This window comes from Exophiala spinifera (assembly GCF_000836115.1).
Source record: "Exophiala spinifera strain CBS 89968 unplaced genomic scaffold supercont1.1, whole genome shotgun sequence".
Taxonomy (NCBI): Eukaryota; Fungi; Ascomycota; class Eurotiomycetes; order Chaetothyriales; family Herpotrichiellaceae; genus Exophiala; species Exophiala spinifera.
Genome location: NW_015622513.1, coordinates 2,172,239 through 2,192,086, shown reverse-complemented (window position 1 = coordinate 2,192,086; position 19,848 = coordinate 2,172,239). Strand labels below are relative to the sequence as shown.

At 52.4% G+C, this 19,848-nt stretch overlaps 7 protein-coding genes across 7 annotated transcripts; 4 read left to right on the top strand and 3 right to left on the bottom strand.

Annotated features, from left to right (window-relative positions):
• Positions 1 to 2,133: 2,133 nt before the first annotated feature.
• On the bottom strand, positions 2,134 to 3,312 carry PV08_00815 (uncharacterized protein; the record flags this gene model as incomplete). The annotated part of the gene is made up of 1 exon (XM_016375180.1): positions 2,134 to 3,312. The coding sequence occupies one exon, from the start codon at positions 3,310 to 3,312 to the stop codon at positions 2,134 to 2,136; it is 1,179 nt and encodes a 392-aa protein (XP_016240456.1).
• A 2,510-nt stretch (positions 3,313 to 5,822) lies between these two features.
• Positions 5,823 to 6,909, bottom strand: PV08_00814 (uncharacterized protein; the record flags this gene model as incomplete). The annotated part of the gene is made up of 2 exons (XM_016375179.1): positions 5,823 to 6,559; positions 6,612 to 6,909. The coding sequence occupies 2 exons, from the start codon at positions 6,907 to 6,909 to the stop codon at positions 5,823 to 5,825; spliced, it is 1,035 nt and encodes a 344-aa protein (XP_016240455.1).
• A 1,324-nt stretch (positions 6,910 to 8,233) lies between these two features.
• PV08_00813 (uncharacterized protein) lies at positions 8,234 to 9,476 on the top strand (the record flags this gene model as incomplete). The annotated part of the gene is made up of 2 exons (XM_016375178.1): positions 8,234 to 8,416; positions 8,490 to 9,476. 2 exons carry the CDS (start codon positions 8,234 to 8,236, stop codon positions 9,474 to 9,476), a joined length of 1,170 nt encoding a protein of 389 aa, XP_016240454.1.
• A 557-nt stretch (positions 9,477 to 10,033) lies between these two features.
• On the top strand, positions 10,034 to 11,055 carry PV08_00812 (uncharacterized protein; the record flags this gene model as incomplete). Its single annotated transcript, XM_016375177.1, has 4 exons — positions 10,034 to 10,043; positions 10,094 to 10,419; positions 10,470 to 10,806; positions 10,859 to 11,055. The coding sequence occupies 4 exons, from the start codon at positions 10,034 to 10,036 to the stop codon at positions 11,053 to 11,055; spliced, it is 870 nt and encodes a 289-aa protein (XP_016240453.1).
• Positions 11,056 to 11,691: 636 nt separating this feature from the next.
• Positions 11,692 to 13,206, top strand: PV08_00811 (uncharacterized protein; the record flags this gene model as incomplete). The annotated part of the gene is made up of 1 exon (XM_016375176.1): positions 11,692 to 13,206. One exon carries the CDS (start codon positions 11,692 to 11,694, stop codon positions 13,204 to 13,206), a length of 1,515 nt encoding a protein of 504 aa, XP_016240452.1.
• Positions 13,207 to 13,974: 768 nt separating this feature from the next.
• Positions 13,975 to 14,952, bottom strand: PV08_00810 (uncharacterized protein; the record flags this gene model as incomplete). The annotated part of the gene is made up of 1 exon (XM_016375175.1): positions 13,975 to 14,952. The coding sequence occupies one exon, from the start codon at positions 14,950 to 14,952 to the stop codon at positions 13,975 to 13,977; it is 978 nt and encodes a 325-aa protein (XP_016240451.1).
• Positions 14,953 to 16,182: 1,230 nt separating this feature from the next.
• Positions 16,183 to 19,722, top strand: PV08_00809 (uncharacterized protein; the record flags this gene model as incomplete). Its single annotated transcript, XM_016375174.1, has 1 exon — positions 16,183 to 19,722. One exon carries the CDS (start codon positions 16,183 to 16,185, stop codon positions 19,720 to 19,722), a length of 3,540 nt encoding a protein of 1,179 aa, XP_016240450.1.
• Between the last annotated feature and the right edge of the window lie 126 nt (positions 19,723 to 19,848).

The following is a 19,848-nucleotide window of genomic DNA, read 5'->3' as shown; positions in this document are numbered from 1 at the left end:
GGAATTGCACCTCACCACGAACGATGATGGATAGTTGCAGGGGCTTCGGCATTCGCATTCGCTGGACTTGTTCTGCTCGAAGTCACCTAGGGCGCATCATTCCCTAGGGCAGCAATGAATGACAGGAGTACAAATGGCGAAGTGCCCTTGTCTTGTGCAACACAGATTGAGATCTGAGATCTCGTGATACTGTGTGTACGATCAACGAAGGCGGCCCTGACATCGTCTATAGCGTTCAGGTGGCACAAAAGCGAAGGGCATGCAAGGAGGCGAGGCGTCACGGCGTGGGTAGAGCATGGGATGGCAAAGAAGGCAGAGCAAAGCAAAAATTGAAGCAACCAACCTCGTCCAGCCAGGGAGCGCCAACACATCAGAGGCCCAGTGTCGCGCCGCCAGTGGCCAGGCAGGTCTGAGTCCGAGTGATGATATGCATGATGTCGTAGAGACGGCTAGCCGTGAAAACAACAATAGGAAGGGCTCCCAGGAAACTAAAAGCCCTGAGAATGCCGGCAACCATGGTCGAAGTGGGGTGAACGCAGTATGAAGCCGAAAGTCAAGTCGTAGCGGGCTGCGAGATAGCGGAGCTGAGCTCAGCGCGAACGTAGTATAGCATATTTGCCATCGGAATAGGGACGGACAATGGAACAAAGGACAAGATAGAACAAAATATGTAGAACGCCGGCTTATATTGGTCTCTGCCGGGTCTGAAAGCGAGGCAGAAGGCACAATTGGTTGCACTGTTTTCAAGGCATATGGCAAGGACTGATGTTGGGCAGCAACGAGCCGGACATGCAAGCGAGTCACAACTTGGGGTTTATTTCGACCAGCTCCTCGCAGTGAAAGGATGGTGGACACTCGGTCGCCATGGACACTGACTGTAGATGCACACAGGTAACCAGAGCAAGCGACTCTACTGAGAAAAGTCGACCCGGGCTGGCGAGAAGGGCGAATCTGGATAGTCCGGACGGTAGACAGCGCATTAGTCGATCGAGGATGTTCGCATCAAAAGGAACAGGTCGGAGGGGGACCCGGGTCAGCACGATTCCTGGTCGGGAAGAGCGCCCACGCATTAGTTCTCATACAACACAGAGGTCACGGCCAGCTGTGGCCTTGGGTGCGGAGTCAGGGTCATCGTGCATGGAACAGGAGCACCGAGAGCAATGAGTGGCAGAAGATGCCGAGTCGAGGAGGCAACGGAACAAATGGAGAACACGACGCATCCGAGAAATTACTGTGGTGCCGGGTCTGAAAGCCTGGCTGCGTACAGGTTCTGTGTGAAGAGTTGGTGGAAAGGAACAAAAGAAGCCAACAACAAACAAGAGACTGGCACAAGATCCGCATTCACCAGTCGGAATCCGAGCACTTCCTTTTGCTTTGTTTTTTGATTGCTTCATGGAAACATCACCAACCCGCCGCCAGCCGGAGGGAAACGATGCAAAGTATCGTGTCTCTCGTACAGATGGCCGCGTGCCAAGAGAGCTAGGCTACATAGAGTATGGCGCCACTTCGTTGATATTGAGGCTCGCCCTCCAACCCTTCTCCCTCCCGTGCACAGCTACCTGTACAGTGTGCTGTTTTCTGCTGCTTGAAACATGTCCTCGATCTGTGTCTGGCTGCCCCTGAACGGCGCCAAAGCCTCGCACACTGTTGCTACACAATGCTGTCGGAAAATGATAGGTATCGCGCTCCCTTCCACGCCAATACGCTCCTACCGTCCATCCCATCAATAGAGGCGGTGAACAACCTTCCACTTGATGACAGAGGTCAAGATAGAGACAGAGCAGTGGGTGGCATGGCACCATTCTAGCCGAACTAGGCTTATTGCACTTCCTATATGCAGGTCGAATAGCTATGTTCTTCTCCTGACCGACCATTATCCCTGGTCGTTCAAATCATCAAGCATGCGCTCATGCACGCATCCGTCAAAAAAGTGTAATGTACAGAATGAACAGTCTCTGCAGACGGCAATGCCACACCTCAGACTTTGCCGACGCACAACCGCTTCACGGCCGACAGTCATATGCAGCTCACACCGCCACCACTGTGGTGAAACACCACTTAAGAGGCAACCAATTCCTCTTCCATCTCAATTGGAAGGACAGAAATTCGATCTGATGTACGCTTTGTTGTTGACTAGGGGCGGTGAGCCTCATGCCAGTGTTTCCTGATACAATCATCGGTGAGCGCCATCAAACCAGTTGCAATAAGCACATCGCCAAGATCGCTGGAAATCTGTTTCTCAAGAATCCGCATACTGCATGGTGGCACCCAGCTTCCTTGAGCAGCTTCTTTTCGAATTTGTCTTGATGATAATCTGTCGGGGGTGATGTGTGCAATACAAGCTCCGGTGTTCAGGTTGACCAGCTCGAACGAGAACACAGACTCCATGCCATCTTGGTACACGTTCTTTCTCCATGTGTACCGCTCACCCCAATATTCGAAATCGTAGAGCTTACCGTCACCTCTACCGCTCCGATCCAACTCCACTTGGGCATAGTTGGAGAACTCGATCCTGATGGTATCGGTGGGCACGGTTGCTTCAATATCTGCCTGGGCGGCGAAGAGTTCGAAGTCGTCGTCTGATCCCTCTTCGTCCACTTCGGGAGAGGGTCTAGGTCGAGGCTTTTGTGCTCTGAAGCTCATTTTACGCAAGGCTGTCGTCAATGGATGCCTCTTGAATGTTGTTGACGGTTCGGCAACAGGTTTTAGATATTTCCTCTTGGTACTGCAGACTTCTCGCCCTGACTGTCTTTGATAGCGGCGGAGCGAGAATTGACGGTCTCCGAGGTCATACATGCGTAGGTGGAACAGGGTCAGCTTCGCCTTTTGCCCTTTTGAGAGAGGTATTTCAGTGTCTGCGCGGAGATTGAGATTTCCATCGGGGCTGGTGTCGTCGTGTTGGATGAGGATCCTTCTCGTCGACGGAAATAACTCTGCAAACTCCTTTGGAGTACAAGCAATGGCATCGGGCTGATAGCAGAGGTGTCTGGTGAGAGGTAATAAGCACGGGCCCTTCAAGGAGTCTGATTCTCTCTCCGAGGCAATGGTGGAAGCATATGTCTCGGTGGATGATCGAGGGTCGACATTATCGTTCTGTTCGACGACCGCTGTGGTCTCGACAACGACATCTTCCGCACAAGTCTCGCTGTGTTTGGTCGTAGGTTTCGTGTAGCTGTATGAGGTATTGCTGGTATATTGGGTACGACTTGATCGACCGGATAGATCAGACTCTTGGCTGCAGGTGGATGCGGAGCTGGCGGAGGAGCAAGAGTCTCTGGTAGTCCTGGACCTGACCAGGTAATGTCGTGGCATGACTTGAGCTGTATGGGTGCTGAAGAACTGCAAAAGAATTATGATGGTTTCCGTTCGGAGGGTGAAAATGTTCTATGGGCACAATGATGACGATACAGGTAGATTTAGGGGGGCTTGTTTAATAGAAATATTTGATGAGAAGTAAATCGAACGGAAGCTGCCGAGGAATAAGCATCTTCCAGGCCATAGCAAAACAAAGCAGAAGGTTGCAACGATTGGTGGTGGTGTACAAGAAGTCGACAGCCGGCAGTATCAACCAAATCACTCCACAAATGAAAGAGAGAGAGAGTGCGTGGAGGTATGGAAGGCCTTTTCGGGTCAAGTCGTGTCTGCTCTCACAAGCACCGACGGAGGCGCAGTAGGATTCGTAGTGATTTGCTGAGCAGAGGTGCACATTCCAAGTTGCACCTAGAAGAACACCACGGGAGTCGCCGGGCTCGTACCGTCGGCGGATTCTTGTTCTGGACCCGCCCGCCACCAGCGTTTGATCAATGTGAGTGCGCCAACAGAAGTGTCTCGAAGTGTAAAACGAGGCCACCATTCCCGAGTGGTATGGAGGCTTCCAGACTCACACACATGTGAGCCGTGTGGTGTATTATTCGGGAGTGCGAGTCGCAAATCCGCGCCGTGGCATCGGACAGGTAGCCACGCTTTCGCCAGTCCTGGCAAACCATTCTCAATTCTCCGCGATGTGGTGGCAAAGCCGAGGGCCAACGGCAATGCCTCGAAGACCCTAACAACCAATTGCACCACCATCGTGCGGGTAGAGGCGACGGAGGATTCTTAATCGATCGTGGCAGGGGTCCGCTCTTGGGCAGCAGTGTACAAATGGCTCTCTGTCAGACAGAACGGCCCTCGTACGATCACGAGCTGCTCGTCGAGAGTCAGCACGGGATTTGCTGGCAAACACGCCGTGAAGACTCACAGGCGTCGTCACCCGACGCTTGCAGCTTGCGTGGTGATTCTCCGTACTGCCGGTCAGACAAAATGTGCGCTGAGGTGATGGCGAAAAAGTTTGACGGAGAAACGGCTCGCAGAGGAATTACCGCACACCATTGACCCTTGAGGTTAGTGCCCGAACGCCTAAATCAACCCAGGGCATTGGCAGCGCGTGTCGAGTCTCGACTACAGTAAGATTTGGCAGCGTGGCACCACTCGCTCCCATGGCATGGGTCTCACCACCGTTCACTTGCCCACCATCAGTCGTTGCGACCTTGCATCGACTGGTGTCTGACTACACGAGCAGCACAGTTACGCACGAACACGAACACATGTTCGCCGAACAGGTGTGCTCTATCTTTGCACCCGTCCACCCTCCATGTACAGTTTCATCCTTGCATTGGGCATCAATCTCGCTTCATTTGTGGAATCCGGACGTCTCGCTTCTCGTCGGTGCCCTTGCTTCTCAACAGCTCTCTCATTTGAGCAACGCCGTTGAGCATGTGCCCTTGTTCGAGCAAGTGAATCTGGCTGTCGACCTTCGTCCGCCTCGATCTGATGTGCCCAATGGCATGCCCGGGCAAGATGTCTGCATGGCCAAGATACGCCGCATCATGAGGATCACCATGAAACGGGTGCGACAAGCTCCGTCCTAGGGCATAAACACCTCGGCCGCCTCTCCAGCTCAGCTTCGAGCTTCGAAGCTTGGAGTCAGGTACCTGATTCTTTCGAGCTCATGACCCTGCTTCTTTCTTCCCACTGGCCATTGCTTGCCCCTGCTGCCTGATGCAAACTCTCGGCCCCTGCAGGTTCTACATCCAAGGCTCTACATTTGGGGTTCCTGCACAGTCATGTCGCAGAATCTGGAGTAGTCTCGGACCGCTTTGGCTGATAAATCCCCGAACATCATCCTCGAGGGTCCTCTACCTCTAGTTAGGTAGTCTTACTGCGTGCGATTTCTCATCCGCTGGTCTTCCTAACATTTCCCTTTCCAACTTGTCCTTGGTTTGAATAGCTAGCATTTACAACTGCCTGGCTCTGCGTCTGACTCGCGTACGCTGCATGTCCAGAGAGCCGAGCCCGATGGCTCCTACTTGCTAGCAGCTTGAAGCTGTTGTGGTAACTGGGCCCCCTGCTTGTTGGTGGTGGCTCGGTCGTGCCCTCCCTCCTCACCACCACGCCTGGCCTCGAAATGCCTGTCTATCGATGAGTCAAGAAAATCCACGCCATTCGCCACGATATACTGTGCAATTATGTATGGCCCAAGCAGCAAGACGCCCAGACTTAGGCCCGGGAGCTGATCGTCTAAGCAGGTGCAGAGCCAGGGCCGGAAGCTCCATTCCGCCTGGCGCACCACAAAGTCAGGACACGGGCAGAAAGGGTGGAATGCAATGATACCGTGTAGGCTCCCATCAACGACATTCGGCTGCAGTGGGGGTGGGAGCAGCTACTGCACAATTGCATTATGCATTTTGTAATTAAAATGCCAATTCTTTCAACATTTATCAAGCGAATCAGAAAGCCTGGCTTTGCAAAGAAGGGCAGTCGAGAACATCGAAGTCCAGGGTGTCTCACACCATCCCCCAAAGTGGCCGTGGGAGTTCAATGTCGCGACCAAATTCAACCCCTCGACCCATGAAGCCTCTGGCTCTTTGATCGACGCCAACGTAGGCTTCTCTCCTCTTCTCCTCTCCTTCGACGTCACGAGTGACACTCCATGTCTTCAAGCCGTAATAGCTTCCGACACAATGCACGAGCCAACGTGCGAAAGCTGCCCCCTTGTCGTTGTCCAGGCCCTCGAAGACCATTTTCTCCGAGCTGAGCGTCTCATCCCATCCCTCCTCTTTCTGGCGCTGCCTCCGGCCGGGAGAATCATGCATGGCACCGTTCCTGCCGACGAAGACGATCTCTTCATCCTCTTCACTGTCGCTTGCCAGAGGAACATCATGTAGTCCCTCCTCCCGCAGTCGAGCTTCTCGCTCGTTCCACTTTTGTACAAATGCTCGCACACTCTCTTCAAGGTCTTGAAGAAGACCTTTGGCAGCCTTTGCACGCTTCAACCTTGCACGAACTTCCTTTGGAATACTGATCGCCGCTTCTTCCATAGGGCTGATTCCTGTGTTCCTCTTGCCGCGCGATCTTGTGCTGTTCTTTCGGCCCTTGAGTTTGGCCTCTACGGCGCGCTGAAACTCGGCGGCGTCCCACAGGGGTGCTAGGTAGTACGGGACAGTGCGTCTGGGGTAGGTGGGATGCACTTCAAAGTCGGACGGAAGCGGTGGCTCAGCCCACGGATTTGAGAGAAGACGAGCTGCGCCTCGTGATTAGTTTGGAAGTAGTGCCGGTCGTAAGCATGTAATTACCATTTTCCCAGCGGCGGCGCTGCCGCGAACCTTCCTTGCCCTTGAGAAAGGCCTCGCGGCGCTCTATACTATCGCGACGCATGAGTTTGCGCTCAGTGTAGACCGACGGGCCCGAGAACGTTGGGCGTGCCGTGGCGTCGATCGACACAGAGAAGCGCGCGGCTGTGGCACCCGTAGATCTTGGAGGCGTTGCGGGTGCAATCGACACATTCTGCATCCGCTCTGTGATCTCAACAGTGCTCGGAGCCGCTGGTGAGGCCTCGGTCTCCGGCGACGAAATTATTGGAACGATTGCCATTGCGCGTGCCGATGTGGTGAGCGATAAGCCGATGTAGTTCGTATCGTCCAGCTGCCGACAAGTCTATCACGAATGAGTCCTAAGAGTCTCTCTGAGACACCAGGAGACGATGCTGTTGACGAATCCGGCTCTGCAGCTACTTGTGCACGACGTAGAGTTGATAACAGTCTGCGAGACAGAGAAGAAGGGGAAGGGATAGGATGAGCTACGATTGCAATATCCGTACTGGCGCCGCACGGGCAACGTTTGATCGCCGGAGTCTCTTTGTCCGTCGAATTGAGTACGATAAGCGAGTCTTCCACATGTGGATTAACGTGGTGAGTCACGGACTAGTTAGAGGCAAATGTTAAACGCCCCCCAGTAAGGCTGGTACGCCCGAGTGCCACAGAATTCGGCTCCCTCAACTGATTTTCAGGAAGGCCACCGCAACAACTCCTTCTCATGTAACAAATCACTTGATTCAGGTGTATTTAATTAGTCAAGATATTAATGCTGATGATAGATAGACATAAGAAGTGTTTACAGCAGAGTGACTAAACATTTTCAGGAGGAGTAGAAGCGACAGGGAATGGTCGGCAGATCAGATACCTACCTTACCTACCTACCTACCTAGCTACCGGTAGTGAATGTTTTTGAAATATCAAGGTGTCTTATAGGGATGAGGGCTTCAAATGGGCTAGAGAAGGCCTAAAACTTTGGTGTTGAGTGCCTATAGCTGCACCTAGAGTCTAGGCGGCGTTGGGAAAGCTTAGAGGCCTTTGCACCTATTTTGGTAGGCATGAAAGCCCACAAGGTTGGGGGAATAGTAGTTAATAAGGAAGGTCACCCGGGGGTCTGCCTTCTGACGCTTACCACGGTTGGGCGTTTTAACCTTTGCTTGTGAGTCAACCCTTTGTGACTGAATAATAGTAATTCGAACTACATTCAGGTACGAGTAGATCACAGGCTGGGAATTCGGATGTGCGCCGCCCCTGTTGCACCCCCAGAAAACTCGCTCGTACCTAAGGATAAATCTTCTCTGATCGAGTACCTAAGTGTTCCAAGGTCTCTTTGCTACTACCCTTAGCCACCGCCAGTGAGCCTTGTGCCGCTAGCAGGTCTTAACACAGCTCGTATTAGGTAATTAAACGACACTTGGACCTCGGAACCAGCTGATGCCTCACCATTTGGAGTAGCCTAGTGGCCTGGTCAGCCTGCGTGGGCGCTTGTGCCTGCGCTCAACAATCATTAGGAAGACGTCATATGTACCTGCGTAGGTATATATATATGCTTCTATCCGCACGCGGTATCTCACCTAACACAGTCTCTGGTCATCGCTCCAGACATGAAGTGCCCTTCGCTTCTTGCGTTCGCAGCTACCTGCGCTACCGTCGTTGCGTTTGCTGTTGATCTAGAGAAGGTCTTTTTGGATGACAAGCGTCCTGTCGCCCAGGAGACGTTCTTGATCGAATCCAGTCCAGGAGAAACAAAATGGGTCACCGAAGAAGAGAAATGGGAATTGAAGAGGGTATGCAGACTGATCTCCTTCCTACCGTCAACTTAGCCTCCGGAGGGGACGAATGCTGACTTTCTGGATCTAGAATGGCATGCGGTTCATGGATATCACTGAAAATGGCCACACCTATCCTTACGTTGCCTTTAGCGAGAGGGACTCTTCTCGCGTTACCTATCCCTCGAAAACGCAATACAACGAGACTGTGAAGGCACTCGCAACAGCGCTCGACAAGGACAATATGCACAAACACCTCAAAGGATTGACCTCATTCCATACCCGATATTATCGGAGCCCATACGGCGTTGATGCAGCTAAATGGCTGTATAAGCAGATCGATTCCACTATTTCGGACTCGGGTGCTTTCGACCATGGCGCAACTTTGGACAAGTTTGACCACCCCTGGGGACAGTTCAGCATCATTGCCCGGATACCAGGGAAAAGCAACCATACAATTGTAATTGGAGCACATCTCGACAGTATCAACCTGTGGTTACCGTCTGTTTTTGCTGCTCCGGGTGCCGATGACGATGGGAGTGGGACGGTGACAATTCTTGAAGCTCTTACTGCTCTTCTTCAATCCGACGACATCGTCAGAGGAAAGGCGGAAAACACCATCGAGTTCCATTGGTACTCCGCCGAAGAAGGCGGTCTCCTCGGTAGCCAAGCCATCTTCAAATCATACCACAACAGCCAGAAGTCGATCAAGGCAATGCTTCAGCAAGACATGACAGGTTACGTGAAAGAGACGCTGGCTCACGGCAAGCCCGAGTCTGTTGGTGTCATTACCGACTTTGTCGACCCGGACCTCACCGAGTTTGTCAAGGAGATCATCACTGTGTACTGTGATATTCCGTATACACTGACCAAGTGTGGTTATGCTTGCTCCGACCATGCGTCGGCGAGTAAGTATGGGTATCCATCAGCATTCGTCATCGAGTCGGACTTCGAATATAGCGACAACAAGATCCATACTACGGACGACGTGATCGAGCATCTCAGCTTTGATCATATGCTACAGCATGCGAAGATGACCTTGGGCTTCGCGTACGAGGCTGCATTTGCAAAGTTCTGATTGATTCCGCATGGCGTTCAAGGTTCTAGAGATGTATCATGATGGGTGCTCCGTTTGGCTGACGATGATTGTGATCGGAAGGATTGATGGGCCGATTATGCCGCTTAATAGATGATAGTAACACTCACTACCTTGTCTGTCCTTGTCCTTGTCACTCCTTTGGGTGGCCTGTGTGAGTGTCCTCATGTTTCACACGATGTCGTTTGCTGGTCCTGATTGGCCCCCCGGAAGCCAAGTGCGTCGACAACAGGGATGCAGCTTCCCTGCCCGGTCAGTGACGTAACTGTTCCCCGCATATTTGCGGTCAGGAGTTTCGTCTACACTCGTAATGACTTTCTGCGGCTTCTTGTACCTCTTTCTTGACTCTCTGACGCTGCTTCAGTCTCGCTAAAACAACCTTGCACAATCACGAGAACAGTCCTGATTCAGACGATTTTACTGTTTCTCATCTCGTCCTTATAACTTGCTTTTTCCCCTCATACTTGACTCGAACTCCTCCTCTCATTGACCTCCAAGTCGTCCGGCACAACCAGCGGGGACTAGGCACAGCTTACAACATGGCGAACTGTTGGTGCTCATTCATTGTCATCTATACGCTACAACTAACATCTCGGTAGGGAATCCCTTTGCTAAACGCGAAGAGTTCACCAAGAACAATCTCATCGCCTACAAGATCCTCACCATCATTTCATGGCTTCTTCTAGTCATCTTCGGCGCCTACTACACCTTCTCCCGACCAGCCGATTGCAGACACAAGCATCTTTGCCATACCATATGGGGACAAAACAGCCATAGGGCCACACCCTTCAGCTTGAACTCGGTCATTACCAGCATCTACTGGGTTGTCGTGTTGATCCTGCAGGCACATTATGTTCGATACCTCTGGAGCGCAGACAAGGCTTTCGTGACCAGCGCTGCCAATGTTGGCAGCCATTTCATCTTTGTACGTTCACTCGAATATCTGTAGATGAAGCCAACTAACCTGTCTTGCAGCACAATCTTCTCACATTCGGCTTCATCATGCTGTGGGTTCGGGGTCATTTTTGGATAGGAGAGCTCCTCCTGATTATCAACCTCTTCAACCTCACTCTGCTGTATTTCGGTCACTCCACAACCCCCCTCTTTATCCACCTCCCAGTCGTCTCGGCACCGCTGGCTTGGAACTACGTTGCAATCCTCTGGGACGGTGCGGCAATGGTCAATGCACATTCTCTACCTGCCCGGATCGTAGCCAACATCTTTATCTGGGGTATTCTTGTGTTAGGGGTTTTCTTCCTGCTTACTTTCAAGGACTACACCATGGGCCTCGAGTTAGCAGTGCTCTCACTAGGTAAGTTGGACTTCTTCAGCTTCACAATCAAGCTGATGATCCTGTCTAATAGCTCTCGGCGTTGGTCAACTCGGAACTCATGTTATTGCGCTGCAATGGATCTTCGCATTCGTGATTGCGGGATTCTTGACTGGCATGTCATTGCTCATTGGTGCGCCAAAGATATTTGGTCAGGACAGGAGTATCCGTCAAGAAGGGGCCATTGTCAGTGAGGATAGAGAAAGGGCACCACTTCTGGACGAACAGTAAATGGCCGAGGGCGTCAATGTCACAATCTCTCGACGATATGACTTGTGGCTTAACGCGAGTTTGCAAAGAAATGTCCCTTCTGGAAGCTGAAGCTAGTCGAGGCATCTGCGGAGTCTTCTTAAAAGGGGGAAAGGCCATGGGTATTCATCATTGCGTGGCGTTATCCTTTGTTTCTCTGTGAGTGCTGGTGGGCTAATTCGTAGTACAATAGGCAGTGGCAATTGATGGAATAGGCACCGAGAACCTTTAAAGATCGCTAGACAATGACTCTTGCTAAGTTTGCTGCAAAATGTTTGCTTGGGCCTGAGGCTGGAACCAGTAATATAAAACCTACGCCTTGCGATGGGTGGCTGTTTTGCTCGCGAAGACGTGATAGCCTTGGTGGTTGCCTTGCGCCTTGATTGTTGCACAAAGCCAAAGATTAATGCCAAACAAACCACTCATTCTCGAAGCCATTCACCTAGATGGAAGCAAACTTTGCCGTTTGAAATACTTAGTCGGTTCTGGCTCAAAAGCCCGATGTCGCTTCATGCACGCCCTGATATTCTGCATTTTGTTCCTGCCGGGCAACTACATTTCGTCCACACCGCACACCAACCACATCCACCACAATCCTGAATTCACTTCCATATCACCATGTCGCATCAATTTCCTTCAGTCCTTCCCTGGGTTGAATCTAATTTTGAGGATGTACAAGCGATAAATGACGCCTTCAAGATGCATCATCTGGATCATGCTTCTCCGTCAGCCTTGAGCGTCACTGCCAGCAGCCCTCCTTCTACCTCTTCCACGTCCGCAGCGCCGGCTGGGGCGAGTCCACTGCCAGTTGACACTCCCAAAGTCTTGCCTTCTCCTGACATTGAGATGGCGACGGGGCCTTCAAGGAGAAAGACACGCGCCTTACAGATGGACCAATCCCCATGGACCATGATTGAAGCCAGCCAGGAACCAAACGCAGACGAGCTTCATCCGGATCTTGACCGTACCAACATCATCCATCTGTCCCGCATCCTCGCGCTGATGCAGTGTGGATGGACCATTACACGAGGCCGCGGCCCTCGCAACCACGATTTCTGCCTTTGGTGTCGCGGACCATTGACCGACCATACTGAGCTTCTTGTCCACAGCTGCGACGCTGGCGGAAACACTAAGTGCAACAACGCCTGGCCTGCAAGCTGCTTCATGACCAATTTTCTCAATCACGAGCTGAAGCATAATGGTGCGGGCAGAAAATCCATCTCGTGTCCCATGTGTCGAGGCCTTATCATCCGTACCAAAATTACATTGGTGTCCCCTTCGGCACAGACAAGCGACTTCGAACCCCCTGAAAAGAACAAAGCTTATCCTGCACTCATCCGCATAATGTTTTTCAGCACGGAGAATGCTCTACAGGAAGCCCAAACGAACACTAAGAGAGTTTTCGTCATGGAACGATCCGAAGTCGCCAAGTTAGCCAAGCTCGGTCGGAACAAGGTCTTATTCAAGTGTTTGGACGCAATGATGCACTTTAAACGCTGTAACGAGCACTTGTTCGACTCATGGCTGGCCATCGATTGTGGGGACAACGAATATCGCTTGACACCTCTAATACATCGTGCAAAAGACGAACCTGATCCATACTCTGGAACTATTACTGCCTGCAGACAAAATTGTGTCACGGCCGAGAAGCTGGAAGAGGAAGCCTCGAACAACGGTGGCTTGGTCAAGGTAGTTGCTACGTTCCGTCCAGACTTTGCTGAAGAGATCAAGCAGATGGTCACTGCAGGCAGGGAGGAGCTCTCGAATTTCTTGACTCAATGGATGACCCAAGAACCAAATGTGGATGTCAGAGAGTCTCAACTCAAGGCCTATTCCACATCGCTCAAGGATATATTCAACATCGTCGACCCTTCTCACAGTCCACCTCGACCGAAGTTTCTATCAGACCTCCAACCCGGTTTTCATTTCCCTCCGGACATGCAACCAGGGGGAAACGGACAGACGCCGCAAGACCAGGACCTTGATGAGGAAGCCGTGGCTTCTACAGGTATGAGCACGGAGGATTCTGACGAAGACGAAGACGAGGACGAGGATGACGATGTCGAGGAGAGTCAAGAGGCCGAAGAGGGCGACGACGGAGAGGAAGGGCATGGAAATTGGGACATGATGTGATGAAACTTTTTCTCTGTTACAGAACAATTGTGCATGCTCGATTTTGGCGCCGGCTGGTGGGAATGCTTGGTCGTGGGGTGTCAACCTATAGTCGGCTTGATTCATAGACCGCGCGACGACTGGCAGTCTTGGACGATCCTGCCAGGTCTATTAGAGTTTGTCGAATCTACGGAAGCATAGCACACCGAGATAGGCTGCAGAAGAATTATCATGTGGAAAGATGGTTAGCCGCAGGCAGCATTGTTCTTTACAGTTAAAAAGAACAAAAAAAAAACCCGCACGCATAGGCAACAGGCGCGAGGGTGCGAAGCAAGATTCGGTGATTAGCTAGATACCTAGAGTCTCAGAGCACGTCCAAGAAAATGAAAAGGAAATGATCCTTTTTTTTGCTTTTTTTTTTTTTTTAACAAAGGGGGGTTTCTTTTGCCGCTGTGGTCACTGTAAAAAGGTCAGAAAAAGGGGGTATCCCATCGTAGATGCGATGGTGATTTCAATGAGGTATTCTCTGACGTCCTTGTTTGTGTGCACTCGTCTACTTGTGTACTGCAAGGCCGTAAGCCGTGACATGTTCTATCAATTCTATCGTACTATCAACGATCAGTCGTCCTCATCACTCATTGTGCTGTTTCTATTGTGGACAAATCCATCTAACCCATCTAACCCATCTATCCACTTATCCGACTATCCATCCATCCATCCATCCATTCATCCGTTGAGGCTTTTTGGGGGCGTAAAGGGGTGCTGTAAGTTTGATTATATACCGTGTTGTTATTTGCGATGGAGACTCTCATCGAGGGCTTTGATCAGGGCGTAGATGACCTTTAGGAGAGGGGTCTGGACGCCCTTTTCGTCGGCGACGCGCAGGGCGTTGCCGACGATGGCGTCGACCTCCATGTTCCGACGGGCCAGGGCGTCGGCCATCATGCTGGGCTCGACGCCGGGGAGGGAGCGCGCCTGGGCACGGCCGAGCTGGTGGTCGACCGTGGACTCGGACAGCTCCGGGTAGCCCGCGGCGTTGGCGACGGCGGCGATCTCGAGCATGACGCGTCTGACGAGCGCCGTGGCCTCGGGCGACGAGTGCATGAACTGCACGTCGCGGCTCTGCGAGAGGGCGCAGATCGGGTTCCACGCGGCGTTGACGACGAGCTTGGTCCACCGTTCGGCCTGCACGTCGTCGTGCACGAAGGCCGTCCCGCCTGCGGACTCGAGGAGCGACGCGAACGACTCTGCGGCCGTCTTGTGTGACGGCGGAGCCGTCGCTGGGTACGTGCCGATGTGGAGCCGTTCGATCTCGCCGTGCGAGATGGTGCCGGGGGACGTCTGCGTGGCGGGGAGGTAGACGACGCAGCTGAGTAAAGGGTTGCGCGGGAACGCGGAGGAGTAGATGTCTTCGATTGCGATGCCGTTCTGGACCAGCACGACGGTGCTGGTCTCGGACACGGCAGGGGATATTTGCTCTGGAAGCGAGGGCGTGCTGGGGACGGCTTTTGCCGTGACGATGATGTAGTCGAATGCTTTGCCATTCGACTGGGACACGGCCTCGTCGACGGTGCGGACCACTCGCGGACGCACCTTCAGGTTCTGGCCGAAGAGGGTCGAGTTGATTGTGAATCCTCCTGACGAAGCTGCGGCGTAGTTGGATCGGCACACGGCGAAGATGTTCTCGCTGGGGATGGCGCGGGAGAAGATGTACGCATATACGGCGCCGATGCTGCCGGTGCCAAATATGAGGATCCGCGGTGACATGTTTGCGCTGAAGTGCGTCAGTGAGAGCGAGGAAACAGTGTCTGAACAAGCAGATGGAGGGTTGTTATTTGTTGTCTTGTTGATGAGTAGGGATCGAGCAGCGACCTCAGACAGGTGAGTCAGTGCTGTAGAGACGTCCTCAGATATATGCGGCGACTATCTCAGAGGATCCACGGCGATCCGGCCGAATTGCCGATCGGAAATCGACCGTTGGGGGGGAATCAGAGCTCCAGCCATCATCACCTGTACTGTACTTGTACTTGTCGAAAAACGATTGGAGCGGACGAGCACAACCAGAGAAGGCAGAAGGTCGACTTGTCCAAGCGGGGAGATGAGAGGTTGTTTGAGATCAGCACGACATACCTTGCAGGGAATGATGTGCTTTGGCTGGTTTGTATGCCCGAGATTCTATTGGAAAACTGTCTAGCTATCGCCGAGGAGGCGCGAGAGCCTTTCGATGGTGGCGTTGTCTTCGTGGCGACGTCTCGGGAGGCGAGATTGAGTTGCTGAGGTGGTGAGAATAGTTTCCGAGGTGGAATCGTGATGGATGGAAAAGGTATCCCACACAGAAGAGGTCGAGAACGACGAAACAAAGAACGCTTCATCTTACATGAGAAAGACTCGCGGGTGGTGGGCTTCTTATCCTTGCACGGTCAGGCCCCAATGTGAGAAAGGCTCAAGAACATTGCTGTAGACTCGAGTGGATGTCGTTAGCCATCAGTATTGAGATCCCTTTTGTGCCTGTGGGATGAGGTTGAGATTGAGGTACGAGAAAGAGAGATGAGAAACGCCCAGTCTCTCTAACTAGGTACCTGACTTGGGGACAGATTTGTACTCCATATCTTATTAGCAGGGCTGCGTACGGTGGTTAGGCTCACTAACTTAGGCTAGTGAGGCTCCCCAGAGAAGGTTGTGACATTAGGTATGCTTAGGTATGTTTGGGCGCTAGAAAAGCTTTTTGAATCGTTCGTGGGGGCAGCACGGACTCCGGCGCTATAGGCCAATGCAGCTAGTGACGCTGGAGAGTCGATGCTCAATATTGACTGGCCCTGGTTGTCTGGGCGCGACCAAAAATGACGTTGGTGTTTGGCGCGGGCGGCGCGGTTGTCTCAAAGACACATTTTCCCACTTTGCAACAATATCGCCGTGCATTCAACATAAATCATAGCTACCGGCAATCCGTCTGAGTGCATGGGACATACAAGCCAAGGACGGATGCAGTGAATTGCCATGGACCCCGACATACCTGCTCCCTCAATAGAAGAGGACTCGCTGCCGCGGCGCGACAACAAAAGTGCCCTACAACCATTCGCGTCGCCTGCAATCAGAGTGAATCACCACGACCCGATTCACCACCATGCTGCTGCGAATGTGCCCCTTCCGCCCTCCTCGCCCATGCGAACCCCATATCGAAGTCCTTCGGTGACCAACTCGAAAACCAAATCCTCCTCCCCGCGCACCCCTTCGCGTTCTCCCTCTGTCGCAAGTACGTATCGCGACGACAGAAGACAATCGACCCCTGTTCTTGTCAGCAAACGATCAACTTCCAGCCTCAGTACTGCAAGACGAGCAACCCCAGCGTTCCGGCGTGCATCTTCCAACCTCAACCCGGCTTCTCCTGTTCTGTCAGATGGAAAGATGGCGCTGCCACAAGAGCGGCCTCCACTGACGCCTAGTTCAGTCGCAAAGGAATATTTCGCAAAAGAACTAGAAGCGCATGCTTCTCTACAATCGCCATTGACCGTCATAGTCCATGACGCATGCTATGGCCATCGCTTCTCTCGTCCACGTGCTACCAAGACTGCTTTGGCCACAATTGTTGAAAGACCAGAGAGAATCCACGCCACACTGCTGGGCGCTTCGACTGCCTATGTGCGCTTAGGAGGTCGACATGCCGAAGGAAAGCATGCTCCCCAACCTAAACATCAGCCTCAACACGTGCGAGACATCCCATTCCAGATACGTAAGACCTTTCGCAACATGCCGCTCACACATCCGTCGGTGGCATTTGTGCATGGCACCAAGTGGATGGAAGAGTTGCAAATCATGTGCGATACAGCAGAGGGGAAACTCGCGATGAATGGTAAAGAGTTAGTCCGTCCCATTGGCTATGGAAAAGACGAGAATGGCAGCCCTCTACCTAAACTGCACGAAGGCGATCTATACTTGTGCAAGGAGTCACTCGCGGCTTTCCAAGGCTGCCTTGGTGGTGTTTGTGAGGCAGTCGATACTGTTTTCTCTTCGGACACTACGAGGCGAGCATTTGTCTGTATCCGCCCTCCAGGACATCATTGTTCCTCGAATTTCCCATCCGGTTTCTGTTGGCTCAATAACGTCCACGTCGGGATTGCCTATGCAGCCATGACACACGGCCTCACTCACGCAGCAATCATAGATTTCGACTTGCATCATGGTGATGGCTCTCAGAACATTGCGTGGGCCCAGAATCATAAAGCTCATACTGCGGCCAAAAATGCGGCGCCACACAAGAAGACACCCATAGGCTATTACAGTCTCCACGACATCAACTCATATCCTTGCGAATGGGGCGACGAGGAGAAGGTTCAGAAAGCGAGTCTGTGCATTGAAAATGCCCATGGCCAGTCCATTTGGAATGTCCATCTTGAGCCGTGGAAATCTCTGGAGGAGTTCTGGCAACTTTATGAGTCAAAGTACACGATCCTTCTTGACAAAGCCAGGATCTTCCTGCGCCATCATACTGCCAGGCTTCGTGCTGGAGGAAACCAGTTACCTAAAGCGGCCATATTCATTTCTGCTGGTTTCGATGCCAGTGAATGGGAAGGTGCCGGGATGCAAAGACACAGTGTCAATGTGCCGACAGAATTTTACGCTCGATTCACTGCCGACATTGTGAAGCTGGCTCATGAAGAAGACCTCGGTGTTGATGGCCGGGTGATCAGTGTGCTCGAAGGAGGGTACAGCGATCGCGCGTTGACTTCCGGAGTGTTGAGCCATATTTGTGGCTTTTCTGGGAACCTCGAGGGCGCCAACGGCCATGGACCATTGATTCCAGGCGACAATAAATATCTGACAATCAACAACTGGATCGCAGAATCGGTCAACAACTCGTATCTTCCGGACTGGTGGACTCTCCAAAATCTGGAAGAGCTGGAGGCAGTCGTTGCTGGTCGGCAACCTCCAACAGCAAAATCACTAAAGGAAAAGACTGGGAATTATTCGTCGCCCACACAAGCATCGACCCTGAAGATGACTGATCATGCTAGAGAGCGACACTCCCTCTCTGCACTTCAAGCTAGAATGGGATCCGAGTCGGAATATACACCTCCTCCACCTGATGTTGACTGGGCTGTTGCATCTTACGAGCTGTCTCGAATTATTGTTCCCGGAGATCGGCAAACCCAGAGCTGCACTCATGAGGAGCTCAATGCAGAGGCAGCCAGAGCTAGACGAGAGCGGCAATCCACAGTAGGTGTCCTGACTGGTCCAGAGGAGCGAATGCAACTTCGAGATCGCAAAGCGAAGCTTCCACCACCCCCGCCGATTCCTTCTGCTAGGGTTGCTTCACGTAATGAAGGCCGGCGGACTACTATAGCGGCTATCAGTGACCTCCCAGATCCTACCATGCAAGGTGTCGAGAACGGCATGACCCGCCCACGTAGAAGATCCAGCGATGCATCAAGTATCTTGTCAAGCTTCCAGAACATGAAGTTGTCCGAAGCAGGAGCTCCTGATACTAGCATGCCATCGGATCATGTCACAAGTTCCAGAGCAACAGCCGTTGTGGCCGAAAAACCAGCAAAAGCTGTTGCGGTGAAGAAAACAAGGGCACCTGCAATAGCGAAAGCCACGGCGAGACCCAAAACGAGCCCTCGAAAACCGAAGGCGATGCCACCACCTAATGGTACCGCCAACAGTGGCGTCCTCTCCTCTAAGCCTTCGGTAATCAGCGAAACCAAAACGCTGGGCGGAGGAGTAAAGAGGGAGCCCTCAAATCCTTCCCGAAGTGGTAGTGCTGAAGAAGTTGACGCACTGACTAACGGAGTCAAGAAGATCAGCATCCGATTGAACATGGCCACAGCTGAGAAAAATGCAGCTAAGGAACAGCAGCGAGTAGGGGACGAAAAGCAAAAGAAACCCCGTGCTCCCAGGAAACCAACAGTGCCGAAGACCATCAAGTCAACAAAGCTGGGTGCCACTACTGCTCCTGGAAGCTCTTCGCCTGTGGATGTGCAAACAGTGAAACTGGAAGAGAAGATTGCAACTCAGCCCGCGCCACTTGCGTTAGTTTCTGCCAAACAGAGACCACAAGGCTTCACCCCACCATCAGCTTTACAACCTGAATCGAACGTTAGCACTTCTCTTTCAAATGATCTAAGCTCACAAGCTTCTACCTCGTGGTCACAGAGCACCCATCTTCCCGACATACAGCAGACGGTTGCCACAACCAGTGTCCCGCTACAAGAAAAGACTATGACTCCTGGACAAGCCATGGCTGTACCAGTTGTCCCTGTACACCAAATTTCGAATGATCCAAAACCTTTTGCACACTTTCAGACTGCTACAGAGCAGCCTCCAGCCCCCGTGTACCAAATAATGCAGACCAGTGCGGAAGCACATCCATCGAGACCAACTTCAGCTGGACTGAGCACGCCTCGACACACGAAGCAAGATCTTCCAGTCTTTACCTCATCATCGCCGATCCCTTTCGCAGCAGCAGCACCACCACTACCACCAGCACCAAACACAAGAGCCGACTCTGCCACAATGAAGGAACCGAAGGACGGTTAGGAGCCATCATTCTGGGAGATTCCCGAGACGCCGCCTCAACTACATGACGACCTGATGAGGTATTGTCACAGTGCCTCCATGAATGACCATGAGCGTCGCGAGGATAGATTTCTCGGGGTCGTTACA